The 24130-nt window shown below is 40.8% G+C and overlaps 2 protein-coding genes across 12 annotated transcripts in view; one reads left to right on the top strand and one right to left on the bottom strand.

Annotated features, from left to right (window-relative positions):
• Positions 1-3678, top strand: part of CRACD (capping protein inhibiting regulator of actin dynamics) — a 135128-nt gene extending 131450 nt beyond the window's left edge. For all 7 annotated transcript variants that reach the window (XM_075421948.1, XM_075421945.1, XM_075421947.1 and 4 more), the window contains one exon: positions 449-3678. In XM_075421948.1, coding sequence (XP_075278063.1) covers positions 449-609 — 161 coding nt within the window. In that variant the 3' untranslated portion in view covers positions 610-3678. The remainder of the gene's footprint in view (positions 1-448) is intronic.
• Positions 3679-3680: 2 nt separating this feature from the next.
• Positions 3681-24064, bottom strand: AASDH (aminoadipate-semialdehyde dehydrogenase). Of its 5 annotated transcripts, none has more exons than XM_075421949.1 (15): positions 23712-24064; positions 22576-22829; positions 20322-20442; positions 19303-19628; positions 18048-18240; positions 15387-15628; positions 13527-13633; positions 12901-13073; positions 12169-12361; positions 11534-11652; positions 9394-10228; positions 8118-8281; positions 7373-7498; positions 5889-6020; positions 3686-5018 (listed from the first exon to the last, which is right to left on the bottom strand). In XM_075421949.1, the coding sequence occupies exons 1-15, from the start codon at positions 23862-23864 to the stop codon at positions 4617-4619; spliced, it is 3540 nt and encodes a 1179-aa protein (XP_075278064.1). In that variant the 5' UTR covers positions 23865-24064; the 3' UTR covers positions 3686-4616. The 5 variants fall into 5 exon arrangements, with proteins under 5 accessions (XP_075278067.1, XP_075278068.1, XP_075278064.1 ...); XM_075421950.1 differs by lacking the exon at positions 23712-24064 and adding an exon at positions 23485-23705; XM_075421952.1 differs by lacking the exon at positions 23712-24064 and having other exon boundaries at positions 3681-5018; positions 20322-20432; positions 22576-22596.
• Between the last annotated feature and the right edge of the window lie 66 nt (positions 24065-24130).

Raw genomic sequence — 24130 nt, 5'->3', positions numbered from 1 at the left:
AAGAGAAGGCTGCGAGGGGACCTTATAAATGCTTATAAATATCTGAAGGGTGGGTGTCAGGAGGATGGGGCCAAGCTCTTTTCAGTGGTGCCCAGCGACAGGACAAGGGGCAATGGGCACAAACTGAAGCAGAGGAAGTTCCAGCTGAACATGAGGAAGAACTTCTTCCCTCTGAGGGTGATGGAGCCCTGGCCCAGGCTGCCCAGGGAGGCTGTGGAGCCTCCTTCTCTGGAGATATTCCAGACCCGCCTGGACATGGTCCTGTGCAGCCTGCTGTAGGTGACCCTGCTTCGGCAGGAGGGTTGGACTAGATGACCCACAGAGGTCCCTTCCAACCGCTACTATTCTGTGATTCTGTGATTCTGTGAAATCTCTAGAATCTTGGAAAAAAGTACAGGGTTCAACTAATGTTTTTTTTCTCTTCCCTTCCCCACCCCATCAAAACCAGTGGAAATTTCAGATTCTGTTCCGTCAACCCCCCTGGCAAAGGAGGTGGCCAAGAGGTTCTCCACGCCTGATGCTAACCCCGTGTCCACAGAGCCAGCCTGGCTTGCCTTAGCCAAGAGGAAAGCAAAAGCCTGGAGTGACTGTCCACAGATCATAAAGTAAACTGTAAAATTATTCTCTCTACTGCTATTAATTGCTTTCTTTTTATTTATTCAGCTTTTTACACATGACAAAACTGAGAATGCATGTATTGAAGGACTGAAAACTGAACTGATCACCATTTTGCTCTAGCTCACTGTATAACGCTACTCAAGTCATCTATTCCATTGCTTTGACAAACAGCTAAAGGAGTTCACGGCAAAAATTTCAGAGCCAGACTCTCTCAAAAATTGAAGAATGCTCAGATGATGGATGTAAATTTTAGTGAGCATCATACTAAGGGCCAGAACTTCAGCTCAGAAGCTCTTTAAACTCTGTGGGTATTCGGTTCTGGAATTTTGGATCTCTGCACTTCAGTGGAGATCTCAGAATTTTTTTTTTCAATGCTCCATTGTTGAAAATTAAGGCAAGATGCATGTTCCCTTCTCTTGCTCCGAAATTTAAGTGTTAAACTGTATGAACTGTCAGTTCTACCTGCTGTTTGAAAGCTTCTTCCCTGACAGAGAACTTCGGGAGACACCATTCTACCTGCAAATGATAAGTAGAAAGACGGCACCATCCAAATGCTGATGCAATTCCTTTCATCACAGGATGCAAACACTGCGTCTAATTCCCTCACTTCTAGGAAGAAAACAATTCCTCCTGCTTAACAAAAACCCCACTATATAAACAAAAATCAGGAAGTTTTCAGAAAGAAGTCAGGGAGTCAGCGCTTCTTCTCGCCATTTAAGCGCATCACTGTCCGTGCTTGGCCACATTTAAGATGCATGGAGACAGTGACTGCAGGTAACAACTTTAAATCAATTGACTGGAATTAAAAGAAGTCAACCGACTCCCATGCTCACGTAGCTGCAGGATTTGTCTCAGTAAGGAGTAAGACTTGCAGAGCTGAAGTTAACTGAGACCTGGAAGCTGCGTCAGTGACAGTCTCGGGAGTTTTAGCTCTGCGTTCTTCCCGCTTTTACTCCACGTGCGCCTTCAGGCAGTCCAGATAACCGCCCGCACTTTGACCAACGCAGCCAGAACGCTTCTGGAAGAAGTTTACTTACCCCATCTCAGGTATCTGCTGTGGCAATTGAACACTTTATTACTTCTTGTAATTAAAATGCAAATGTTCGCCCCCTCCCTCTTACAAAGGAGGACAAAGTCCATCATGTAATAAAAATTTTACTATCCTCAACATCCCACAAAAATAGCTAGGCCTACGCTTGAGAAAGTCACCCTAGTAAATAAATCTATAACACACCCGAGTTTATGTTACAAGGAAGTCTTTAACAAACTCCTCCTTCTAACCATAAGGCTCCAAGGAACCTTTAAGCCTACAACATCCTAAAGCGAGACATTTCCATGAGAAGAAACGGCATCATTATAGGATGATACCACGTGTGTTTCATGGAAGTACTTTAGCCAAACTGCTGTGCGCAGCATGAGTAGCAGCGCTTTAAATTATGCAGAAAACGGAACAAAACCTGCCGTATCCTCCCGTTCCAAGAACCAAAAAGGGCTTGGCAGCAAAAGTCATCACTGGACACGCCGTTTCCCACCAAACAGAAAACCACGGTTCAGCATCGTGGTTACAAGAGCACAAACGCAATGGACGGGTTGGATTGAGCAGGTGTGCAGCAGCAAGGTGGGGTTTCTTGGGTCTCTTCAGCCACCAGTTTTGCTCAGTTTCATGTTTAAAGCCAGTAACTTTTTACCACCAATAGAAGTATTTGAAATGTTTTATACAGAGATGGGGGGGGGCAATGCTGCACTCACATGCTTGGGAAAAAAAACAGACTTCACGCCTTCAAAGTCAAATCTCCACAAGCTTACCTGCAGAAAGAATCAGGCTCATAATTATTTTTGCTCTGCTAGCACCACGAATTAGTGCATCTTAAGTTAAATTTACACTTTTTATGAGTTTATAAGCCTGCAGTATATATTTGTAACTACAAGGACTAAGCTGCCTGAAATACAACTTTATGACTGTTTCTGGGGAGAAGGAGCCAGGCAGAAAAACGGAGAAGGTGACGTAAATCAGGATTAAAGTATTCAAGATAGTGGTATTCTGAAAAGCATAGCAAAATCAGGTGCTATTGTGCATGACACAAGGATGCAATTTTCCAATACAACACACTTCTAGCACATCAAACAGAGCTTTCATTAAGGACGGTCTTGATCTAAAGCTTCGGAGCAGAGGTTTTTTCCAACCATAAAGGTATCTAGTGTAATAATGGAAACTGTATTATGTACAGTACTTGATGGAAACATTTCTAAAGTGTACATGTTTGACAGTGACATTTCATGTGACATTAACAGAAATTTGCACTAAATACCAATGAAGTGAAGTGTTACTTTGCTTTAGCTTTGTTGCAACCATTTCTGATAAAGTGTTGGAAATCTGTAAAAATAAAACCAAAACATTACTACCGAGTTTAAAACAGCAAAAACCTTTTAAGAACCGAACAAACCACTATGTAGTATATTGTCTCAATTTTTTGTAACTTCTACACACAAAAGACCATTTCTTCTGACCAGGTTATATATGATTAACCTCTATGTTCATATAGTAATGTATAAAAACTGTAAGATGTATAATTGTGGGGTATTTGTTGTGTACTTTTTTAATTTTTTCAAATGTTTTAAAGTGCAATTGTTTATTATACTAATGTCATTTTAATTCTTATTAAACTATAATCCAGTCAAAATTATCTAGTCAATGATGTACGTATTCTGTGTCTCCTTTTGCTAATCGTGTAGTTCAGGTTTGCTGGTTAAATAGAACCTTTTCCAGTGCTACAAGTGTCTTGCCTGTGCATTTCTGCTAAGGATAAAATGGGGGAACCAGACATGATGAAGCAACACAGCCAGTGCAACTTCTACTTTACTTTTTAACTCAAGATGGTAGAATTCAAAGCAGATGGCTCACCAGAGAGAGTGAGATAATAGTTTCTGCTATAGTTCTTTTTGAATACTCAGAATCAGGAAGATGCTCTCAGGTACTTCTGTCACTGCAAATACCTGACTCGCGTTAGTAAGACCACTGGTAATTCCTTTGAAGGCGTTAAAGACAACCAAAACCAATTTACACAACCCTTTATTAATAGTAAAGACACTGCAGAGAGCATTCATTCACATCTCTTAAAAAAATGATTTGACAATGGTTGATTTGAGCAGCACACACTTCATCTTGGAGCTCACACCGTACCTGTCATTGAAATTTAATAAATATCCACACGTAAGTGTACTCTCCACTTTAGGACACAAGAAGTAACTTCCACTGACTTCAACAGAGCTTAAGTACATGCTTGACTGAACTGAAGCCAAGGAGGGCCTAGGCTCCCAAAATATGAACTATGCAGTTTATAGAAACTATAGTAAACAGGTCACCACTACCAGGTATATGCAACGTGGACTACGTCTTCAGATATCAAGGTGAAAGTCAGATTCAAAAACGGCCTTGGGTTACCTTGCCACGGCACAGGAAGCTCGTCGGACTGGACAAACACCAGTCTGCTGCCTGGAGACCCAGGCACAGGCAGGGACAGAACCTCGGGGGCACAGGCTCGGCTGGACTCAGCGAGGGGACCACATTCCTCCCTCAAGGAGACACACATGCCATCCTAAGCTGCGGAGTAAGGCACCTTACCACAGTTTCTCCCAACCCTGCAAGTGTTTGAAGCCGAACTACTGACTCATTTTCTTGCTACGCAGGTCAAGGCCCAACATTCCAGCCCAAACCACCTGAAACGCGTTCTTTCATGCATTCCAGCTGGGAAATGAGGGAGGGACAGTGGAACTTCTGGCTGGGTGCTGAGGAGCCATCCCCCTTCAACCAGTACTGCAGGTCAACAAGCATCACTTTACCGACTCTGGACACTTTTTTTTGCTTGGTGCAAAATGCTACCCAAGAAGTCTGCAAAGAGCACGTCTTGCCTACAATAAAATAGGCAGAGAGGTAGAGAGCACCCATGAGTTCTTAATTAATTTAAAAATGTAAACAATAAAAAGGAAGCAGCCTAACATCACAGCTGTTCTTTTTTTCCTGTTATATACAAATCTAGGCAATAAACATAATCATTTCTACAGCCAACAACAAGCTTTGTTCCACATACTACGGGGGAAGAGAAGACCTCTCCTGGAAGCTTGTCTACTCCTTCTGCTGTTCCACTCTTGGCATTCAGGATCCACACTTTGCCATCTGTAGATACTGCCGCCAAAAGAATTTTGCTCTTTAAGTCGTCGCTTTGGAAAACGAATGGTGTCCCATACACACTTGAAGTAGCTTCAAATTTCCACAGTAAATTACCCTCCATGTTACAACAGTAGATAAAGCAATCATGGGAGCCAAAAAATATTTCTTGCTTCGTTAAACTTGAGATGCACGGAGATGAAAACACCGGTCCACCAGTGGAAAACTGCCAAACCTGCAGAAAGAACATAACCACCCATTATTAAAGGTTGTTCACATTATCACTTTGACAGCAACCGTAATTTTCTAATAGACTAGTCGTTGGCAGGAGAGAATTTTATTTCAAGAGCATACTAGATTTCAGTGAGGGCTGGTAAATACTTGTCAAATTACAAGTTAAGTTTTACACACAGAGTAAGTGACAAAAGACTCATAAATAGATGTGCAAGAGTTACTACTTTCTGTGAGGCCCATGTAGAGATGGCCAACTTGGGAAAAGAATATTCTTGGGCTGTTGTACCACAATTAGTAACGAAATTTGAGAATTCTGTTAACATGCTGTTCTTCTCCAAAAAGGTAAATGTTCCTTTTGTAATATAGATTTCCTCTGCTCATGCTAATGAGGTGCAGATCCTTCCTCAAGAGAGTATCAGTTCTGCAACACCACTGCAAGCAGACAGAGAGCAGGGTACGGGCTAACGTGTATTTTATAATCAGAAAATGCCTAGGAATTGCCATGTATACTGCATCTCAGGCAAACAAAAGGAACAGCGTCCGTTGTTTTCACATCAGGAATAGCCACACCATTTCTTTGCTTGCAGTAGTCTTGACCATTTACTTTGGGTGTACGCTCTGAACTAGAAATTCTGTTACTATATCAAGCAGAGTTTACAGTTTATTTGTGGTTTTGCCATGAATTGCATGGACTATCCCAGACACACAGTTTTTCTACTTTCTCCTTTCTCCTCTCGGTAACAATAAATAGACACTTCTCTTTGGTTCGCAAAACAGTACATGTTAATCATTAAACCTCAGAAAACAGTATTAATAAAGCATCTTATTATTACTGTGATGAACATAAAAAGCCCAACCCCACCACTTTTACCTTTTCTCCAGAATGAGTGTAACAATACAAGTTTCCATTCACACACCCAACGCAAACGTACTTCTCATTGCAGTGAGGAGAGGAGAAGAGTGGTTTTCCCAGGAAGCTTTTCCAAATCTTACTCCCCGTCATCTGTAAATGGCAGCGTGGAATATCTGATGCTTAACACAACTGTAAAAAGCTGCACAAAACAACCCTTCCTTCATAGCTTGACCCAGCCCTTAAGAAGTGGAAAAAAAATAAAAACAAACACACCACCCCCCTCCAACAAAACCCAAAAAGCAAGAAAAGCAGGCTTCTCCATCCCAGAACACATACCAAAGGTAAAACTACTCTTCAAACCTTATTCCAACAAAATGCATAGCGTTTTCCCTGGGATACTCAGTACCCCTGTTTCCTCCCCTAGGCAAAATAATAATGATACTAGTGTAGCAGCAGTAGTAGTAGTTTTAATAAATGAGAGATTCATTTTTTATTCTGTTCCCAGCTCCTCAGCATGTGATGAAGACCAGCGAAGGAGAGGATATCTTGAAAGCAAGTCATACCGATTTTGTCATAAACTACAAATACTGCAACCCACAATCTATGATTGTCACAATAAGCTCCTAACTTAGCCTGCACATTCCTATTTTTATAGATAATTACTTGGGAGTTACAGCTGGGTTTTTCAACTACCTGTTTCTTGGGATTATGGGAAAAAAGAAACCCATACATGTTTTTTTCTTAACCACAGCCCACTAGAGCTGCAAAACCATATAATGGTCTTCTAACACTAGGCTGGTATTCCTGAGGAAATTTGTAGTGGGTGGGAGGTAAAGATGGTTAGGACTGATGCCGTGGGTTGTATGAGTGGAAAAACATGAACAGCTGCTCCAAGTGACTGTTCCTTCCATCAGGCAGGACCAGCTGTAAGCCAACAATGCCTCAGAAAACCATGAAATTGCTGCACATCTATCAAGAATGCCATTTCGCCAGTGCAGAGAACAGAACAGCAGTCCAAGATTAAGGGGAACAGCTCTTTAAATGACTACGGGGAGGAAACAGTATGAGGAATGAAAGGGCTTCTTTCTCTATTCTGTTCTGATTTCAGTAAGTTCTGTACATTTTTTTGCCAAATCCTTCTGTCAAAGGGAGGGAGGAGGGGGGAAAAAAAAATCTACACATATGCTCTCATTCACTAGTTAAACTGATAAGGCAGTATATGGGAAGGAGAAGACATCAATTCCAGCTTTGCCCTACAGTCAGCATATAAATTCACGCAGGTCACTTCAGTTCTCTTTATCACCCAATAGCTTTCTGAAATACAGGAATTATTATGGTAACCTTTGTATAATAATAAGGCCCTCAGGTGAAAAATATCTTATGGTAACACATGATCATCTAGTTCCTTTCATCAGGAAAGTGATCTTAACTTCAGAAATTACTTCTTGGTTTCATTCAGATTTAAGATTGGGATCAAAAGACAAGTAAGCAAAGGTACATACTGGGTTTACAGCCAATAACAGTCCTCCTAGGGTAGCAACATAAAGGTGATGTGGAAAAGAACTTAGACAAGGAGATGAAAACACAGCTCCACCTTCACAATGTAACCTCCATACACATTCCTTTTTCTGCAATCACAAGAAAAAAGACAAATAAAAAAATTTATTTTTTATTTTATTAACATGATGAGTTAAAGCTCATCATGTTTATAAAGACCTTCAAATATCAAAGCTTATCAAACAGTGCATTTACTCAGCAAACACTAGTTAAGAAGTGAAGATAAAATCTACATAATATTCTAGCAACACATACGCCTTTGGCCACTTTCTCTTCCTGCAAATAAAAGAAATTCAGCTAATGATGAGGCAGTATCTGCCCCTCTTGCCTTCAATCTCCCTTCATCTACTCTTTTAGAATGTAAGATTCTCTCTCCACCACTAAGCCATAGTTTTATTTCTAGCTGGGCATCCTATTCAGAAACACAGCCACAGAGAATTTAATGACTAAGAAACTTAAGGTCTGGTTTCAACCAGGACTATTAGCACGAGAACCACAGCTGAGAACACTGCTGAAACTACTTACTACCACATATTCCTAACCCCCACTTCAAGCAGGTCTAACTGTTTCAAAAGTGTAACTGTGGTCTCCTGAGAACGCTACCACCAGCGGAGCTTCATCTGGTGTATTAAATAGGGTCTAAGTTGGATATTTATTCTTCTATACATAGAAGTTGGTCAGTGTTCTTACATAAATATCCAAAGCATACACATGTTGGTCATGAGATCCTACGTAGACAAGTCCACTGGAAGGGTCTACAACTGCAGAGCTTTTCACAGTATCCTCCGTGACAAAAGTCCAGTGTGTTTCTCCATCACTGCTTTGAAGCACGTACACTAAGCCATCATAACAACCTGTGTGAAATAAAACAAAAGCGGGGAAAAAAGGATAATGAGTATTTGTATTTACAGTGTGATTTATGCTGCTAGCTGCGTCACTGCTGGAAAGAAATAAGATGACTCACGAGGTAGAGTTTCAAAACATTTTCCGAAGCTCCTACTCTTCTTTTAGCTCAAAGTCTTTGCTGATCATTCATACATGGGAAGTTGATTGTTCTGTCTGTTCTTTCCAGGTTACATTTAAAATATACTTATTTCACTGCCCTTCTATCAAATTTTACAATAATAATACTAGAAGACACGGAGAGTTGCTGAAAAGGGAGAATAAGAACATTTTTTGATTACCTCTTTCCCTAATTTTCCTTTCTGAAAAGAAAGATGCTGAAAGAATAAAGTCTGTATGTTTTCTAATGAAAACTGAACCGTAGTTCTAGAAAAACCTTCAGTTTTAATGAAACATTCAATTTTGTCATCAGAGTAAATAGCAATCAAGATACTAACAAACCGATGGTAACATTAGCTTTGCATAAAAATTCTCGCCACCTGGACACCCGTGCTAGCCAGTGATATATACATATTAGCTAAACTATAACACTAGGATGAATAATGCCAACTCCATTGACAACAGATAAGACAAAACAAAAAAACTATCCAAACATGTCCTTTACATTTCCAAAGAAGAGTCAAAGGAGATAATTAAACGCTGTGAAAAATAATCTGAGGCATCATGTACTAATTTCTACCTCTATCAATCTTTAAAGACATTTTAAGACTGTATCACCTTACCATACTTCAAAAAAAAAAAGTTTAAAGGTCACACCTTAATCAACCACTCTAAAGAAACCATACCCATTGACTATTCCTTAATAAGGACTTCTTAACAAATCGGCATATAACAACTCACAAGTGTTAATGTTAGATAAGCTACAGCACTGGTTATCATGAAATTTAACTTACTTCTTCTTTCTGTCTCTATTTTACAATAATTTAGTTCTGAAGCAGATATGGAAGGTTCTGGAGAAGTGTAGATGGAGGCCATTCAGAGGTAAGAAATCAGATTCTTTGTGATTCATCTTGTATTCAACAGAAAAAATAATTTAAAATGAAGGCTAAAACAAAAGACGTACCAACAACAATGAAATTCCCACACTTGGATACGCAGGCAGAAGATTCAATACGATCTCCAAGGTTCTTCTCCCATTTTATTTCTCCCAAATCGAGATCAATCGCCTGCATTGCGTGAGAGTGAGAGCCGATATATACAGATGCAGATACTTCTTCTTTCGATGGTACTACAACCAGTGGTGAGGCGTCAACACATTTTCTTGTATTTGACATCCATCTTACGCATAATGCCAATTCTGCCGTTGTTAGGTCACTGCCTTCTGCAGGGGTTTGCTGTGCAGAGCTGTCGGCTTTATCTGCCTTGTTCGCAGCTGTTAGAATTCTGTTCTCCATTTCATACCCTTGCACGTGGCTTTGCACTATACTCGGAGTCATTAAATGCAGAAAGGACGGTTGCTGTAGCAGTTCCACTGCTGCCTGTACTGTATCAGTGCGTTGCATAAAAGACTCGGTGAAATTCGTAGAAAAAACATGATTTCCCCTGCTTAGTGCCATAAATGAAATCAACCCTGCTGCAGCCTCAAGACCTGTTTCAGGTTTCAGCTTAATGTATTTTCCATGCAATTCCTCTCCATTGTTTCCACTTAATTTTCTTTTCACAACATTGTCATAATTCATTAATTGGTCGTCATCTGGAAACAGAATTTTAAGAATATGCCTATAAACCTCCTCAATCGAGCGGCTGAGAATAACTTCCAGGAGTCCAGGCACAGCTTTGCCTACGAGCATCTCAATTTCATCATAAAATCGCAGAGCCTTTAAGGAGTCTCCACCGCTGTACAGAAATACCGCATCTTTAGAAATCCTGGTGGAATCACCTCGGAGACCCAGAACAGACTAGAGAAAAGAAGAAGGAAAGAGGTAACAGTCCATGGGTGTTACACAAAAACTCGTCAGGTTAAATACACCTGAATACCCAGAAATCCCACTTAAAAACAACTACTGAGGAAACTCACTACTCTGCAAAATACCCCACAAAACATATTAGTGCCATCAGAGGCAGTGATGGAACAAGAGCTGGGGATGAACCGGGAAACAGGGAGATATTAATTCTGTACTACAAAATGTTTTGCTCAATTCCACTCCTGCAGTTTAAGGAATGAAAGCAACCCATGCTGCATTTTCCTTGGCCGTTTTCAATCTCGATAACCATTTATCAATGACAGCTTCGCAGATAAAACACCGAATCCTTTTGATAAAACTGGTTCAGGTGCTTTACTCTATTAATAAAACTTACATAACCTGCTATCTTTTTCTTCTGAATTATTTACGTAACCTACTTCTCTACCTACTTTTGAAGCTATAACTCCTTCCAATTCATGCAGGATTTTGGATTCGGCAATGTTACTACAGCAAGCAGCAATTACTATGTCTCTTCTCACTGCACTCCCTGCTTGTTAAGTCCGGGTGTGAAGTCCAGATCCTCAGGTTTTGGAAGGCTTCTGTCCATAATGGGTCTAGGGCACATCCCACCCCTTTGAGTTATCATTTCTGTAGCCACTAATATGGTAAATATCAGCACAGGCAAACTGGGTTACTAATTTCACTACATTTACTTGTTCAAGTCCTAGCCACAACAAATTCCACTTTCAGGTGAAACTTGTCAAGTCTGTCTTTGAAAAAAGACGTCACATTTCAGTGCCTTGAAAAACAAGTCTTTAGCACAGAAATTTAGAAACAAGACAAACAGAGAGTCCAAAAGACAATTACGCAACTGTGCCATCTATTTTAAAAAAGACTCTTCACTTCATAATTATCTTATGAAATAAGAAACTTTACTAACACAGTAGCTATTTTGTACAAAATTTCCACGTCTCAGTTTCTTGTCTCCCTTAGGGATACCTCCTTTGGCATGTGAAGCAGTATTCAAAAAGCTGCTGACAGGTTCCCTCCTTCCTATGCTAACTGCTTGTACCTCATAGCCTGCAGTTTTATCCGGCAGAGAAATACAAACGACTCCCTCTTGGCCACTGCAGAGCAACTACATTTAAGTATTAACTGAGCAGAAAGAGCTGTACTGCTTAAATCTATAGGCAGCTAGAACGTTCTGGTTGCATTAGTCATACTTCTTAAAACTGTTTAATTCCTGACACATGTATAATGATCCACTTGCAAAGATAAAAAGGCAGCCGAAAATACTACCTTCCATAAATACTGCAATCTTTCCCACAATTCCTCTGCGCCACTCAGCTTACTGTCACGCCTTCTGGAGTTTAGATGGTTCTGGTAAATCTTGTTCAGTTCAGATATATCAACTTTGCCTTTGTAGAAAACAAAGTACGATTTTTTTTATCGCTCTTTTAGCATTTACACTTCCAAAAACTGCACTGCCCAAATAGTCACTCTATTTTTGCACACACTTCCTTATTCATACTCAACTGCACCTGTATTTTTTTTTACCCAGTCAATCAACTACACTTTGGAGAACCCAATACGGTTTTTGAAAATCTACCCTAGCCTCCCACACAATCCCACCTCCAGGGCCTGACCTTTCCCCAGCTGGAGTCAGGGTTCTGTTGCAGACTGCAACAGGAATGACTGAGAAAATAAATGTGCAGTGTTAATACCAAATTGATTATACTAAATTGATTTGACTCTTGAATGAAACATTGTCAAGAAAACACAGTACGTGGTCATCATTGCCTACTAGGAGTAAGCTATCTAATCTATGTATTTAAAAAGTACGAATCGGGTAACAGATTTTGGTCAATTAAGATTAAAAAAAGTAATAGAGACCATCAAAATAAGTGACAAGGGTACTTAATATATTCATTTACCGTGTGATGTTAAAGGCAAAGCTTTAATCAGCACAAGCTCATCAGGAACTGCATGAGCTGGTAGACGTTTCTGGAGTTCTTCAAGAGTTTCTCTCTTTTCTAAAGCATCTTTGGGTACAACAAAGAGGATAAGTTTCTCCTGCTGATACCATGTCACTGCACAAGCTTCTACCTGACAAAGATCTTCAGCAGCCTGTAATTAAAAAATATTAGTCTTGCTTTGAAATGCAGTTCATCAATAAGAATTAAAAAGGAGTAAAACCAGTAATTTTGAAAAGTACACATTTAACATTTGTTTGTCTCACATTCCTACATAACATCCTATGAAATACCTTCTCTTGTAGCTAAAGTTTGTACTTCTTCACGTAAAAATGAACTCAGAAATATAGGTATTATTTGCCCAAATGCCATGAATGAGAGATAATCCATGAGTCTGACATTCGGTCTTGTAGAACAATCACTACACAAGCATTGCAGTGCAGCACTCAGTATTTTTCAGGTGTTTATACAGCCCTCAATTCTGATGGAAGAAACCATACAATAAAACAGATTTCCAAGAACTCAGAACCCAACTCCTCCCTAAATTATGTGGCCAGATTTTTGACAATACATGCTCTCAGTTTCCTTATGACTCCTAAAAGTCACTTGAAGATGAGTCAACACCCATTTCTGATGACAATGATATATGTTCCTTATCCCTGCTCTTTTATATAACGTGTAACTATATATTACCTGCTGCAAACATTCAATATTAAAACGTTTGCCGTGACGTTTAATCTGATTGTCTTTCCGACCCAAGAAGAACAATTTTGCATTCTGCACTCTTACAAAATCCCCTGTTGCTCTCATTGTGCCCAGGGGTACCGTTATTTCATCATCAAGAAAGCAGATTCGCTCATCACCACCTACAGAAGAAAAGATTGTGGTCACACATATCAAACTGCTAACTGCAAATGAAAATTATGAAGAGTATTTGATTAAATTCTGCTAAACTCTAACAAGCATTATAAAGAAGTACTAAAGATTATTATCATTGTCTAAACTTCTACAATGTACAAACTGGGCTATGCAGTTAATTCAGTTAATACACAGAAATTATGTCAACTGAGACTATCAAAATATAAGCAGGGAAAAAAGTCAATATAATGAAAGCACAGTCCACAGATAAAATTATGGTAATTTTCTGTTCATCCTTCCAACAACCTAAAATACCGTCAGAAAGGTCCCAGCCCAAAGGGAACTTAAAATATGTATTAGCCTGTATACGAGAGGCAGACACCAAGTAAAAGAATCAATGTATTATTAAAGCTCAATCAATTAAGAAAAGTATCTTAGAAGAATAAGAAATATAAACCAACCTACAAATATCTGTCCCTCGCCTTCTAGAACTGCAGAACCATTGGTATCTCTGACCTCAACTCTTGTTCCAAGGAGCGGCGATCCCAAAGGAATAGGGAAATCAGTTCTAAACATATCAAAGAGAGAACAAGTAGAAATCTTTCCCTTCTGAACACAAAACAACTGTTCCAGAAATGAGTTCGCATACAGTCCTTCAAAGGGTTGGTATTAGAGGAAAAGTAGATGCTTGGGGCTTCTTCCTACAAATGTTTCTTCTTTAAAAACATCTCAATTTGTTCAAAATCAAAAACTTCATAAGCGTGCGTGGGTTTCATTATTATATACCAAAAACCACAGAACGATAGAAAATAAGGCTTGAACAGACCCTGAAATACCCTGAGACTACGCCAAGAGTTTCAGCCGTTTTTAAATCCCTCAGGTTGAAGCTTCCATCAAGTCAACCTATTTGAACACATGCAACTGCTTTCTAATTAATTCTTGCCCTGTTCTAACTAGTTCAAGCTTGACAACAGGCAGAGATTATAAAAACTTCCATCACGCTAACCGCGCATCAGTTAGGACTGCAGAACAACATATTAGCTCTGGAGCACAGAAACTGAGTAGAAAAAAAAGTTTCACCGAGGAGAAGGTAATGTTTGAACTCAGAGAAACCTGAATGAAAACGAGTTTTGCATGACAATTTAATAACACTTTATGACCATCCACCATTTTCAGCCCTTAAGGGTTTAACTACCAGGTTAACGTATCTCATCATTTGTCCAAAACATCCCATATCACGCCTAACTCAAGTCACATGTACAATTATCACACCAGGTAATAATTACACCAGAGAAAATGAAACACTGAGCTAACTGGAACTACCTTTCATGACCTCGACACTCCTGCAACTCTCTTTATAAAATATAATAAACACAAAAAGTCAGTAACTGAGTGAAAATGGCAGTGTTAAATGATGAGAAGAAAGTACTTCTGGAAGGTCAGGTAAAATCAGTGTGAGACCTTGGGTGAGGCACTTTGGACAAATTTCTGTCATCCATTACTGGTCAAGCAGTATCAGTGGGATCATACACTGAATAGTAGATTATCCAATATTAGAAAAAAACCAGTACTTTATGGATTATTTGTGGAGTTTTAAAAACTGTAGGCAAAAGCATGGTAGCAGTAACAAACACACGTCTGTCTACTGATTACATTTGAAAGTAATTGAGCATTTTTGCTCAAAATCAGTAAATCTCAGAAGTAGCATTCTGAATTTGATAGAGCTAAGCTATGTCTTCGCTCCGAGGGTATGATTAAGAGTTAGAGCCCCATTTCTCTACTCTCACTGAGAGCTGTGTTAGGTTTCTCCACTTTGAACACGCAAGCTCTCCCTGGAAAAGCCTCATGATCAGCAAGGCTGTGGCTAACTGAAGTTATTAGCAAATCGAGCCATTTGCCTGCACAAGCTCAGCACTGATTCAACATTGCCACACGTTCAGAGACAGCACGCCCTGGACTAGGCCAGCCCAGGTTCAGCACGTGGAATCATGGGCTGCAACGAGGAAGAGGTCTAGAGACAGAGATGAATAAAACAGAGACCATCACGACACATTACGTGGAACTTCACAGGTCTACAAGTACACAGAATTTTAGACTGCAGTTCTGTCATTCCAGAATCACTCGTCAACAACTTTTACTTGAGGGGGCTGCAGAGCAACAGAGAATGGGTTAGTCTATTTCTACATAAAAACGAAATGTAACTTCTACCAGCATAAACACTCACAAGGACTCAGTAGCCCTGGAAACAGGAGACTGAAGTTCTATTTCCAGTGATTTTCATCATTCACATGCCAAGCCACAAAAACAGTGAATTTTCCTACCTAAAGTCAGCGCTAAAAACCTCTTCAGGAATCTTGTAGCAAGTAGCCCAGCTTGACACTTCAGTAATACCATACAGATTAAAAATATTCGTTTTGTTCTCCTCGTGCTTCCAACTTTTCAAGAGATTCAGTACGGGAAACGCTTCACCACCGAGGGCTAAGACACGAAGTGAAGTGTTTGCAGACAACACAGCTGATTTAATAATGTGAACTCCAAACCTCCTGAGAAGTGTTGGTGTTGCCTGAATGATACATATGTAAAAAAAAAAAAGAGAGAAAGCCTTGTTATATTTTTTCCAGTGTATCTGTACACCTCTTCCTGCCTTATATCCACTGCACAACTGTATGTGGATGTAGTTAACAATCATCTACGTATAGGAGATGGCATCAACCACCAGATCCAAGTATAGATCATGTTGGTGTTTTGAGAGATTTTGTTTCTTACATGAAGCCTTTAATGAGTACTATCACCACCAACTTATGCTCTTCTGCAGAGTTTCCTCTTTACTTAGATGTGTTATGGGTTCCATGCTGTATCTCAGCTATCATCTAAAGTGTGTGCACACTAGTTCTATGTTAATTACTTCGAAACACAAAGCAGCAAACACAGTATTCTCTTGATGTTACTATTCGAGGTTTTCTTCCCTTCATTCCAGCAGGTTACAGCTAAAATACAACCTATACATCTGGTTAATCTGCATATAGAACATTTAAAGATCTTTCTTTCCATAACACTAAAAACTCCTAGGATGCCAGATTCTGGGTTGTTCCTGATTTCCGTAAATATAACAGTTTACAAAGATTAGTTTTTCTGCAAGCTTTCACATCATGCTCTAAAATGAGCACAGGAAAAAGAACAGGGATAAAAAAGAAAGGAATAAAACAGCTTCCTGAAATAGAACTTCTTCTGTAAAACTATTGGTGATGTAGAGCCCTTTCACTGAAGGGAAAAACAGCAAATCATTTTAACAGACACACTTCACTCTCATTCTTGTCTACTTTTTTCTAGTAAGAGGACTTGAAAATTAATGGAATTATTTCTTAGCAGGTTACTTTCTTCTAGTAATAGAGGACAACCATCACTTTTCAATGGATCATTTTAACTTCAGTGAATTATAGTGAAGAAAAAAGGGGCGGAAAAATACTCATCCCTTCCCTTATAATAATTTTTCAGATTTCTCAAGTCTGCTTCAGCGAGTGAAGAGGGGAAGGTAATATCTTGCTATAATTTAAGAAACAGAATAAAACCATTCATCATCAGTTAAGCTATAAGGAGAAATTTTGTCTTTAATTCAGCTAATAAGTCCTTCCTTCACTGATTAAGACAATGATCAAAAAAATCACAAAATCAAACTTTTCTTAGAGACATCTCAAATACCTTCATTTACCATATTTCGCCTTTCTCTATTAGCACTTAACATGCTTTAAAAAAATCTTTAAAAGTCTTAAAAAAACATACTTAAAAAATCTTACTAATAGAGATAAGTATCTCAGAATTTTTCTCTAAAAAGCAAGTGAACTAAACTGATCAAGAAACTGGAATATGATGGGAAAACCTACACCATTGAGATCTATGGCAATCATAATAAATAAAAATAAGAGCAGAGAATAAAGTTACAAAATATTTGTAATTAGTGCATTTTTCTGCTGTGGAATCTTCAGCTAACTACTCACTAATCTTAAATTTTTACCCTACAATCTCAACTTCCGTCATTCCTCCAAAAGAAAAGAAAACTTCAGCATTTCTATGAGCACAAATAATTCAGAATTACATTAATGACAAAGCAAGGCTTGGGAGTTGATTTATCACAATTAATAGACTAATCAGACCATACCCATTTTGTTCAAAGTCAGTTACAAGTGAGATCCATTTCTAATGACTCTTTGCCCCACACCCCGATTTAAGTTTCTACTCTCAATCAATAGTTTTACAAAATACCTCATTACAGTACAAGGCAAGGGCTAGGCTTATGCAGCCATGCTGGATGCTCATAACTTTAAGTAAAATTTCCAAAAATGAACTTTAAGATGCTCATAACTTTAAGTAAAATGTCCAAAAATGAACTTTAAAACTATTAAAATTGAGATCATATAGGAGATGATCTATTGAAAGAAACAAGGGGCACACAAAGCCTCATATACGCAGCTGGCCTGAAAACAGAAGTGTTGCTGTGGAATCAATTCTTCTTTTGGTCTCACTACTGTAAAAACGACAAACATCTTATCACCCTGTAAATGGCACTGGTTTAGTTGTTGTGTTCTTAGCACAGAGATTACCATTAAAACTTAAACGCTGTTTATGAGGAAAGGCTCTAAGATCAAGCCTATTAAAATGTGCTAAAAAGGCCTATAACAGGTTACTTCACTACCAGATTCTTGAGAACTGCTTGATCAACAGAATAATTTTAATTAATTCCTAAGAACTCATGGTTTCTTAATATGAATGTTGGTTCATTGTTTTCTGTCACAAAATGCTTAAGGCTTCGACCAAATGGTAATTTTCTAAACAGCTAACAGTCTACAGCGAAAAAGGACCGCATGGTTTCGAGGAAGAACGCTCCGGCTCTATTATCATTAGCGTCCAGACTGATGGAAAAGCAGTGAACATTAGCAAAGGTGAGAAGCAAGACACCGAAGACACTTCTCTTAGGTGCTGCCTACCTGCAACACTGTCACGTGGTGACGGCGAAACAGAGCAGCAGAGAGCTCCACGGGCATCATTTTAACAGCGTTTGGTACTACAAGAATAGCGGCGCCGCTTGTCAGGGCGATGAACAACTCAACCGCAGACGGGTCAAATGTTAGAGGAGAAGCCAGGAATAGCACATCGTCCGGTGTGATCTCAAAGATGGATCTAAAATAAGAAAGCTAGGCATTACAAATCTGATGCACGTTGTTAAAAAAAATTTCCAAGCTGGAAGAACAGCATGAAAGAAATGTGTTTTAGCAAAGCAAAGGTCTTAAGGGCTGCTCTGGACATATAAGCATACGCAGGCCAGACAACAGGAGCAAGAGCTTCTGCATCAAGACTGTGACTATTCATTAAACTAATGAGGAAGGTCCTTTACAAAGATATCCACCAAATTACACACCAGTACAGGACGTTGAAGGGCATATTTCAACTACCAGAGGAAAAGGAAAAAAGAAAAAAAGAGAGAAGAAGAAAAAAAAAAGAAAGAAGAAGAAAAAGAAGAGAGAAGAAAAAAGAGAGAAGAAAGAAAAGAGAGAAGAAAAAGAGAGAAGAAAAAAGAGAAGAAAAAAGAGAGAAGAAGAAAAAAGAGAGAAGAAAAAAAGAGAGAAGAAAAAAAGAGAGAAGAAAAAAGAGAAGAAGAAAAAAGAGAAGAAGAAAAAAGAGAAGAAAAAAAGAGAGAAGAAAAAAAGAGAGAAGAAAAAAAGAAGAAAAAAGAAGAAAAAGAGAGAAGAAGAAAAAAAAGAGAACAAAAAAGAGAGAAGACAAGAAGACGAGAGAAAAGGTGGTATTTTCTGTAACAGGTTTTTTTTAGAAAGTATTAAATAGAGGAGAAAGAAACCCAGCTGGCCTAAAAACGAATTAGGACTTAAAAACTACAGAACACACTAAATACAACTGTGAATGAATAATTAACTCTGTTATCTATTTCTTCTAAGCCACAAGGCAGAATACAATATTTACATATTATTTGAAATACACCCCTCAAAAAATCAGGTAAAGTATCATTTAAACATTAAAAAAAAACATTTAAAGAAACAAAATTTTATATGATACTATTTAGAAACAATAGAAACAAACAGAAAGAAATCTGAAAAAGCAGGGGAGCAGGAGGAAGTGAAGCAGTGTTGGCAAAAACCCAATGTACGCTCCTCTGAAGTGTTTAGAGAGTCCCTAAATGTCAAATTTGTAAAAGCATTTAAAAGGAAAACTGGAAACCACACTTACTTAAGATGCTGAATATTTGGCACTATACATTTATGAGGCACTCTGACTATTTTGGGGATCCCTGTAGTTCCTGATGTGTGCAAGACGTACGCTAAGGAGTATTTCTGGCCCATGTCCATGAATCCTCCTTCCGATGTTTTTACTTCGGTTTGATCTGGGCAAACTGAGTTACCCATAGCTTTGCAGGGTTCATATTTACTTTTCACACCATCTACTTGTGAGTTTAAATCAGCATTGCTTGAGCTTGTTTGGAAGAGAGTTAAACCAATGTGTTCTATTGTGGCAGAACTGTGATGAAACCAACCAACATGGGACATCTGGAATTTCTGCAAGAGAAGATAAACAATTTAAACAGCAGAACTCTGAAAGCACTGCTATTGTTCTACTGTATGCAATGAAATGTGAAACAGCTTCTCATACAAATAAGCTGTGATTTTTAATCCTTCTGTTTTTGAGAGCACACACCAGACAGCTTTCAGCTCATGTATTTTTATATATTGACTGATTGTAGACTTTACATATGAGAAACAAACGATTCTCTGAGCAAATAATGAAAGGAAAAATATCCAAATGAACTCTGCAGAAGACAGAGAACTCTGAATTATAACTAGACAGTCCAATCTTGTCTATTCCCTTTGCAGTGAGTGAGGATACAAGATTTGGGAGGGGCTGGGCAAAGGGAAACCAAAGAACTAAATCCAGGATTTATTCTCAACTATTGCAAAGGCTTCCAACTCGCAACCCTGACATATGAAGAAACAAGTCTGGAAAAGCCTTCCAATGCCCAACAAGCTTGCCCAGACAACACTCTAAGAGGTAAGTAGGCAATTTTTTCCAACAGGAGAAGCACATTGTACTTATAATTTTAAAGCTAGTCTGCTCTGAATGAGAAATACAAGCTCTTGACATGAAGAAACAAAACCAACCCCATCCAAGCTTATTAACACAGCATACAATCTGAATAGCTACATATTTCTAAATTGCCCTTTAATGCCTCCTGTAGAAGCCTGAACACTTACATTTATTTTGTCATTCTCAACAAGAATATACTGCAGATTGCTTTTCTTCATGAAATAAGTGGATAACACTGGTGGTGCATCTGGATCAATAGGAGAATAGGCAGCTGGAACCTGAAGGATTCTAACAAGACAAAAATGTTTTAAACATATATATATAAAAAAAAGGAAATCCTCTTAAATTTCACTGTTTGTTTTATATTGCAGTTAGCTCCCAGAGCCAGTAAGTGTAGTCATAATGTGATTTTTAAAGATTTTGATAGAAGTAAAGTAGGAGTTTTGGTATTTTACTGCAAGGAAAAAGATTAAAGCATTCAAAATTCTTCCTGGTGAAGCAGGACGGTGACGACCAGTGATGTATAACTGACAACAACAGCACCACATTTTAAAAGCTTCTGCTATTGACTGTGAACAGAAATGTAGGCTTTTCATTTATACATATACAACATGTATGAACATTTGATCTAACACAACACCGAAAGTCTGCACACTGAGAACACCTCCTGTTCTCACTAGCCTGAAGCACCCAGTGTGTGAAAACAGGAGCATGAAATTTGTTGCAAACAAACAAACAGAAGTGCCATCCCGCTCCCCGTTGCTCACACTTTGCAGCGCAGGGCTTCCCCACCCCTCGCTCGCTCCAATCCTCCCCTCTAGTGGCTCCGTTGGATAAAGACAAGCACTTCAGTTTATTAACGCCACAAAAACCCAAGATGAGCAAGAGGCGACTAAAACATGGACGGTTCCCACATATCTTCACATTCCTTCTAAGGCTGGGATCCCACGCACAATTAGTTAAGAGTTCCTCTTTGCACAAGTGATTTATCACTGCGGTAACGACGAGATCCAGAACGAAGACGTGGACACCGCAGCGTCCTGCGTACTTGAACAGCCACCGGAACCAGTGAGCACTACGCCTGCCCTGCACCATGCAGAGCAGTTAACTGCTCAGCAACGACAGCTGTAAGGATCCAAACGCCCCGGCAGTTTCCAGTCACACAGCAAAAGAAAACTGTGTTGCTGCTCAGATGTAAGACGGCTCGGGCTGGAAGGGACCTCAGGATGTGTAGTCCGACCTCCTGCTCAAGCAGGGCCGCACCAGACCAGGCTGCGCAGGACTTTCTCCAGCCAGCTCTTGAAAACCCCCAGCGACAGTGGGGGGCACCTCCGCTGCCAGACTGTGAGAAAAGGGTTTCCTGACCAGCGAGACAGTTCCTCAGCGCTCCTGGGAGGTCTGTGGTTACAGCGCTCGCTCACCCGCTTCACTGAAATCTTTACAGACAGCTGTGGTACCTCCTCTTGCGCTATCCTGTAGTTTAGGTGCAGTGGGACAACAGGAAAACACTGACACAGATCATCCCCTCAGCTGTACACATCAGCTGAAGAGAACAAGCTTGCGATGCTGGGATTCTGATATAAGAGATACATATATAAAGGATACCAACATTAGAACTCACCAGCAGGAGGAGGATTTTTCTAAATCGCTGAATTAACACCAGAGTTGAGATCACAAACATTTCAATTTCCTAGCCATTAAATAAGCAACGTCACTTCAGTGCTGCATTGCTCATTACTTCATTTTCTATAATATTTGTAGTGGAACTGTATCACAGAATCACAGAGTCACAGAGTGGCAGGGGTTGGAAGGGACCTCTGTGGGTCACCCAGTCCAACCCCCTGCCGAAGCAGGGTCACCCAGAGCAGGCTGCACAGCACCGCGTCCAGGTGGGTCTGGAATATCTCCAGAGAAGGAGGCTCCACAACCTCTCTGGGCAACCTGTTCCAGTGCTCTGTAACTGTACACTCAATTAGCTTCAAGCATGAAATTTGTTTTCAACGCATTTTTTTTTTCTCGCAAGACAAGAATACATTAAAAAACCTGCATGCTCCTTTTTTTGCATTTACACACTTACTCTGTTAATCACCTCCATTTGTAAACAAGCACAACAAAAATACTAGTAATTATTTATATTTCTATAAATATGTTTAATCACTTTCAAAAAAAGGGATATAGTTACATACACTTTAGATCAATGAACTGAAGACTGAATAAACCTTTAGCAATGGTTTTTCCAAACATAATATTGCCATCTTGTTTCTTAAAGAACGCAAGGCTCCAGTGTCAATCTTGACTGTATTAATATGGTATTACTGCATTTCTTGCTGTTCTTAAACATCTAAACAAACTGAAAATTTGTTTTAATAGAGAGGACCCTTAAAAAAAAATGACACAGATTGCAAGCATTCAAAGCATTACCCTAAGATCCAAGACGGTAAGTTTATTCCTGGATAGCAGTAAAGGCCTATTTCACATTTTCCTTGCTGATCACAGTGCTTTTGAAGGAAAGCTGTTAATTCCGTGGCAAGCTTAACCACCGCCGCGTACGTGTAGAAAGCTGGGGGTTTGCCATTGCACTCGTCGAACCAAACTGCCTTCCTGTCAGAGTAGAGCCTGGCTGCCCGATGCACCAGCTCCTGGAGAGTCATCGCAGCTGCAGATCTGCCGTCCCCCTGAAAGAGCAACAAACCAGACCGCGCTGTCACCTCCTAACTTTCAATATTCTAGTCAAACTTCGTAAACAGAACACTACCGAGCAGAAAAAAAAGATACCTGGCAGAAAACGTGCTGCTTTACCGCACCTTCAACTGCAAAAGTGCAAAGCTTAATGCTTGCATCTTTTACCATGGGTCTCGCCCTATAGCCACGGTAGTTCACCAGGATTTCACAGACTGGTCGGGGTTGGAAGGGGCCTCTGTGGGTCACCCAGTCCAACCCCCTGCCCAAGCAGGGTCACCCAGAGCAGGCTGCACAGGACCGCGTCCAGGTGGGTCTTGAATATCTCCAGAGAAGGAGACTCCACAGCCTCCCTGGGCAGCCTGCGCCAGGGCTCCGTCACCCTCAGAGGGAAGAAGTTCTTCCTCATGTTCAGCTGGAGCTTCCTCTGCTTCAGTTTGTGCCCGTTGCCCCTTGTCCTGTCGCTGGGCACCACTGAAAGAGTCTGGCCCTGTCCTCCTGACACCCACCCTGCAGATATTTAGAGGCATTTCTAAGGTCCCCTCTCAGCCTTCTCTTCTCCAGGCTGAACAAGCCCAGCTCCCTCAGCCTCTCCTCGCAGGAGAGATGCTCCAGACCCTCACCACGCTCGCAGCACTGCACACAGCTCACCCGTTCCTTCGCGATCGGAACACCCAGCGCGTCCCCTGCCAAGGCTCTGAGGGCACTGCCCGTGCTGTCGGCTGAGGCCCCCCCCGCTCCGCCGGGCCCGGGGACAGGCGGCTCCTCGCACCCCGCCGCGCTCGAAGCCCCCCGTTCGCGGGCAGGGCCCGGCCACCCCTTCAGCGCGGCCCCGCCGCCCGGTGAGCGGGGCCAGGCCCGCGGCGCGGGGTCCTCACCTCCGGCAGCACCTCCACGCGCCCTCCTCTGCCCCGCCGCCGCCTAGCGACGCAAGGTCGGCGCTGCTGATTGGCGGGGCAGTGGTAGTCCTGCCGGGCCCCGCAGTAGCGTCGCTCTCTCATTGGTCGGTGGCCGTCGCGCCGTTTGGACATCTCGAAGCTGCGCCCGGTCCGGCGCCATTTTTTCCTGAGGGTGAGGGGAGCGGTGAGAGCGCTGGAGTTCTCTCAGCTTTGCGCGGCTCTTCCAGCTCTGCTTCAGGCATGAGAAAGAGGGGATAGCGAACGCGAAGGGCGGGGTTCTCCCGCCGTACTCTTCTCTGTCCCCGCCCGTCCCCGGAGTGGCACGGGCCTTGCTGGCGCTGCCAGGGCCGCTGGGACGGGACCGGGTAGCCGCTGCGGCGGGGGGAGGGGTGTGGGTG

The sequence above is a fragment of the Opisthocomus hoazin genome, chromosome 5 (assembly GCF_030867145.1).
Source record: "Opisthocomus hoazin isolate bOpiHoa1 chromosome 5, bOpiHoa1.hap1, whole genome shotgun sequence".
Taxonomy (NCBI): domain Eukaryota; kingdom Metazoa; phylum Chordata; class Aves; order Opisthocomiformes; family Opisthocomidae; genus Opisthocomus; species Opisthocomus hoazin.
The sequence above is the reverse complement of the archived record's forward strand: the minus strand, read 5'-3'. Positions and strand labels throughout refer to the sequence as shown.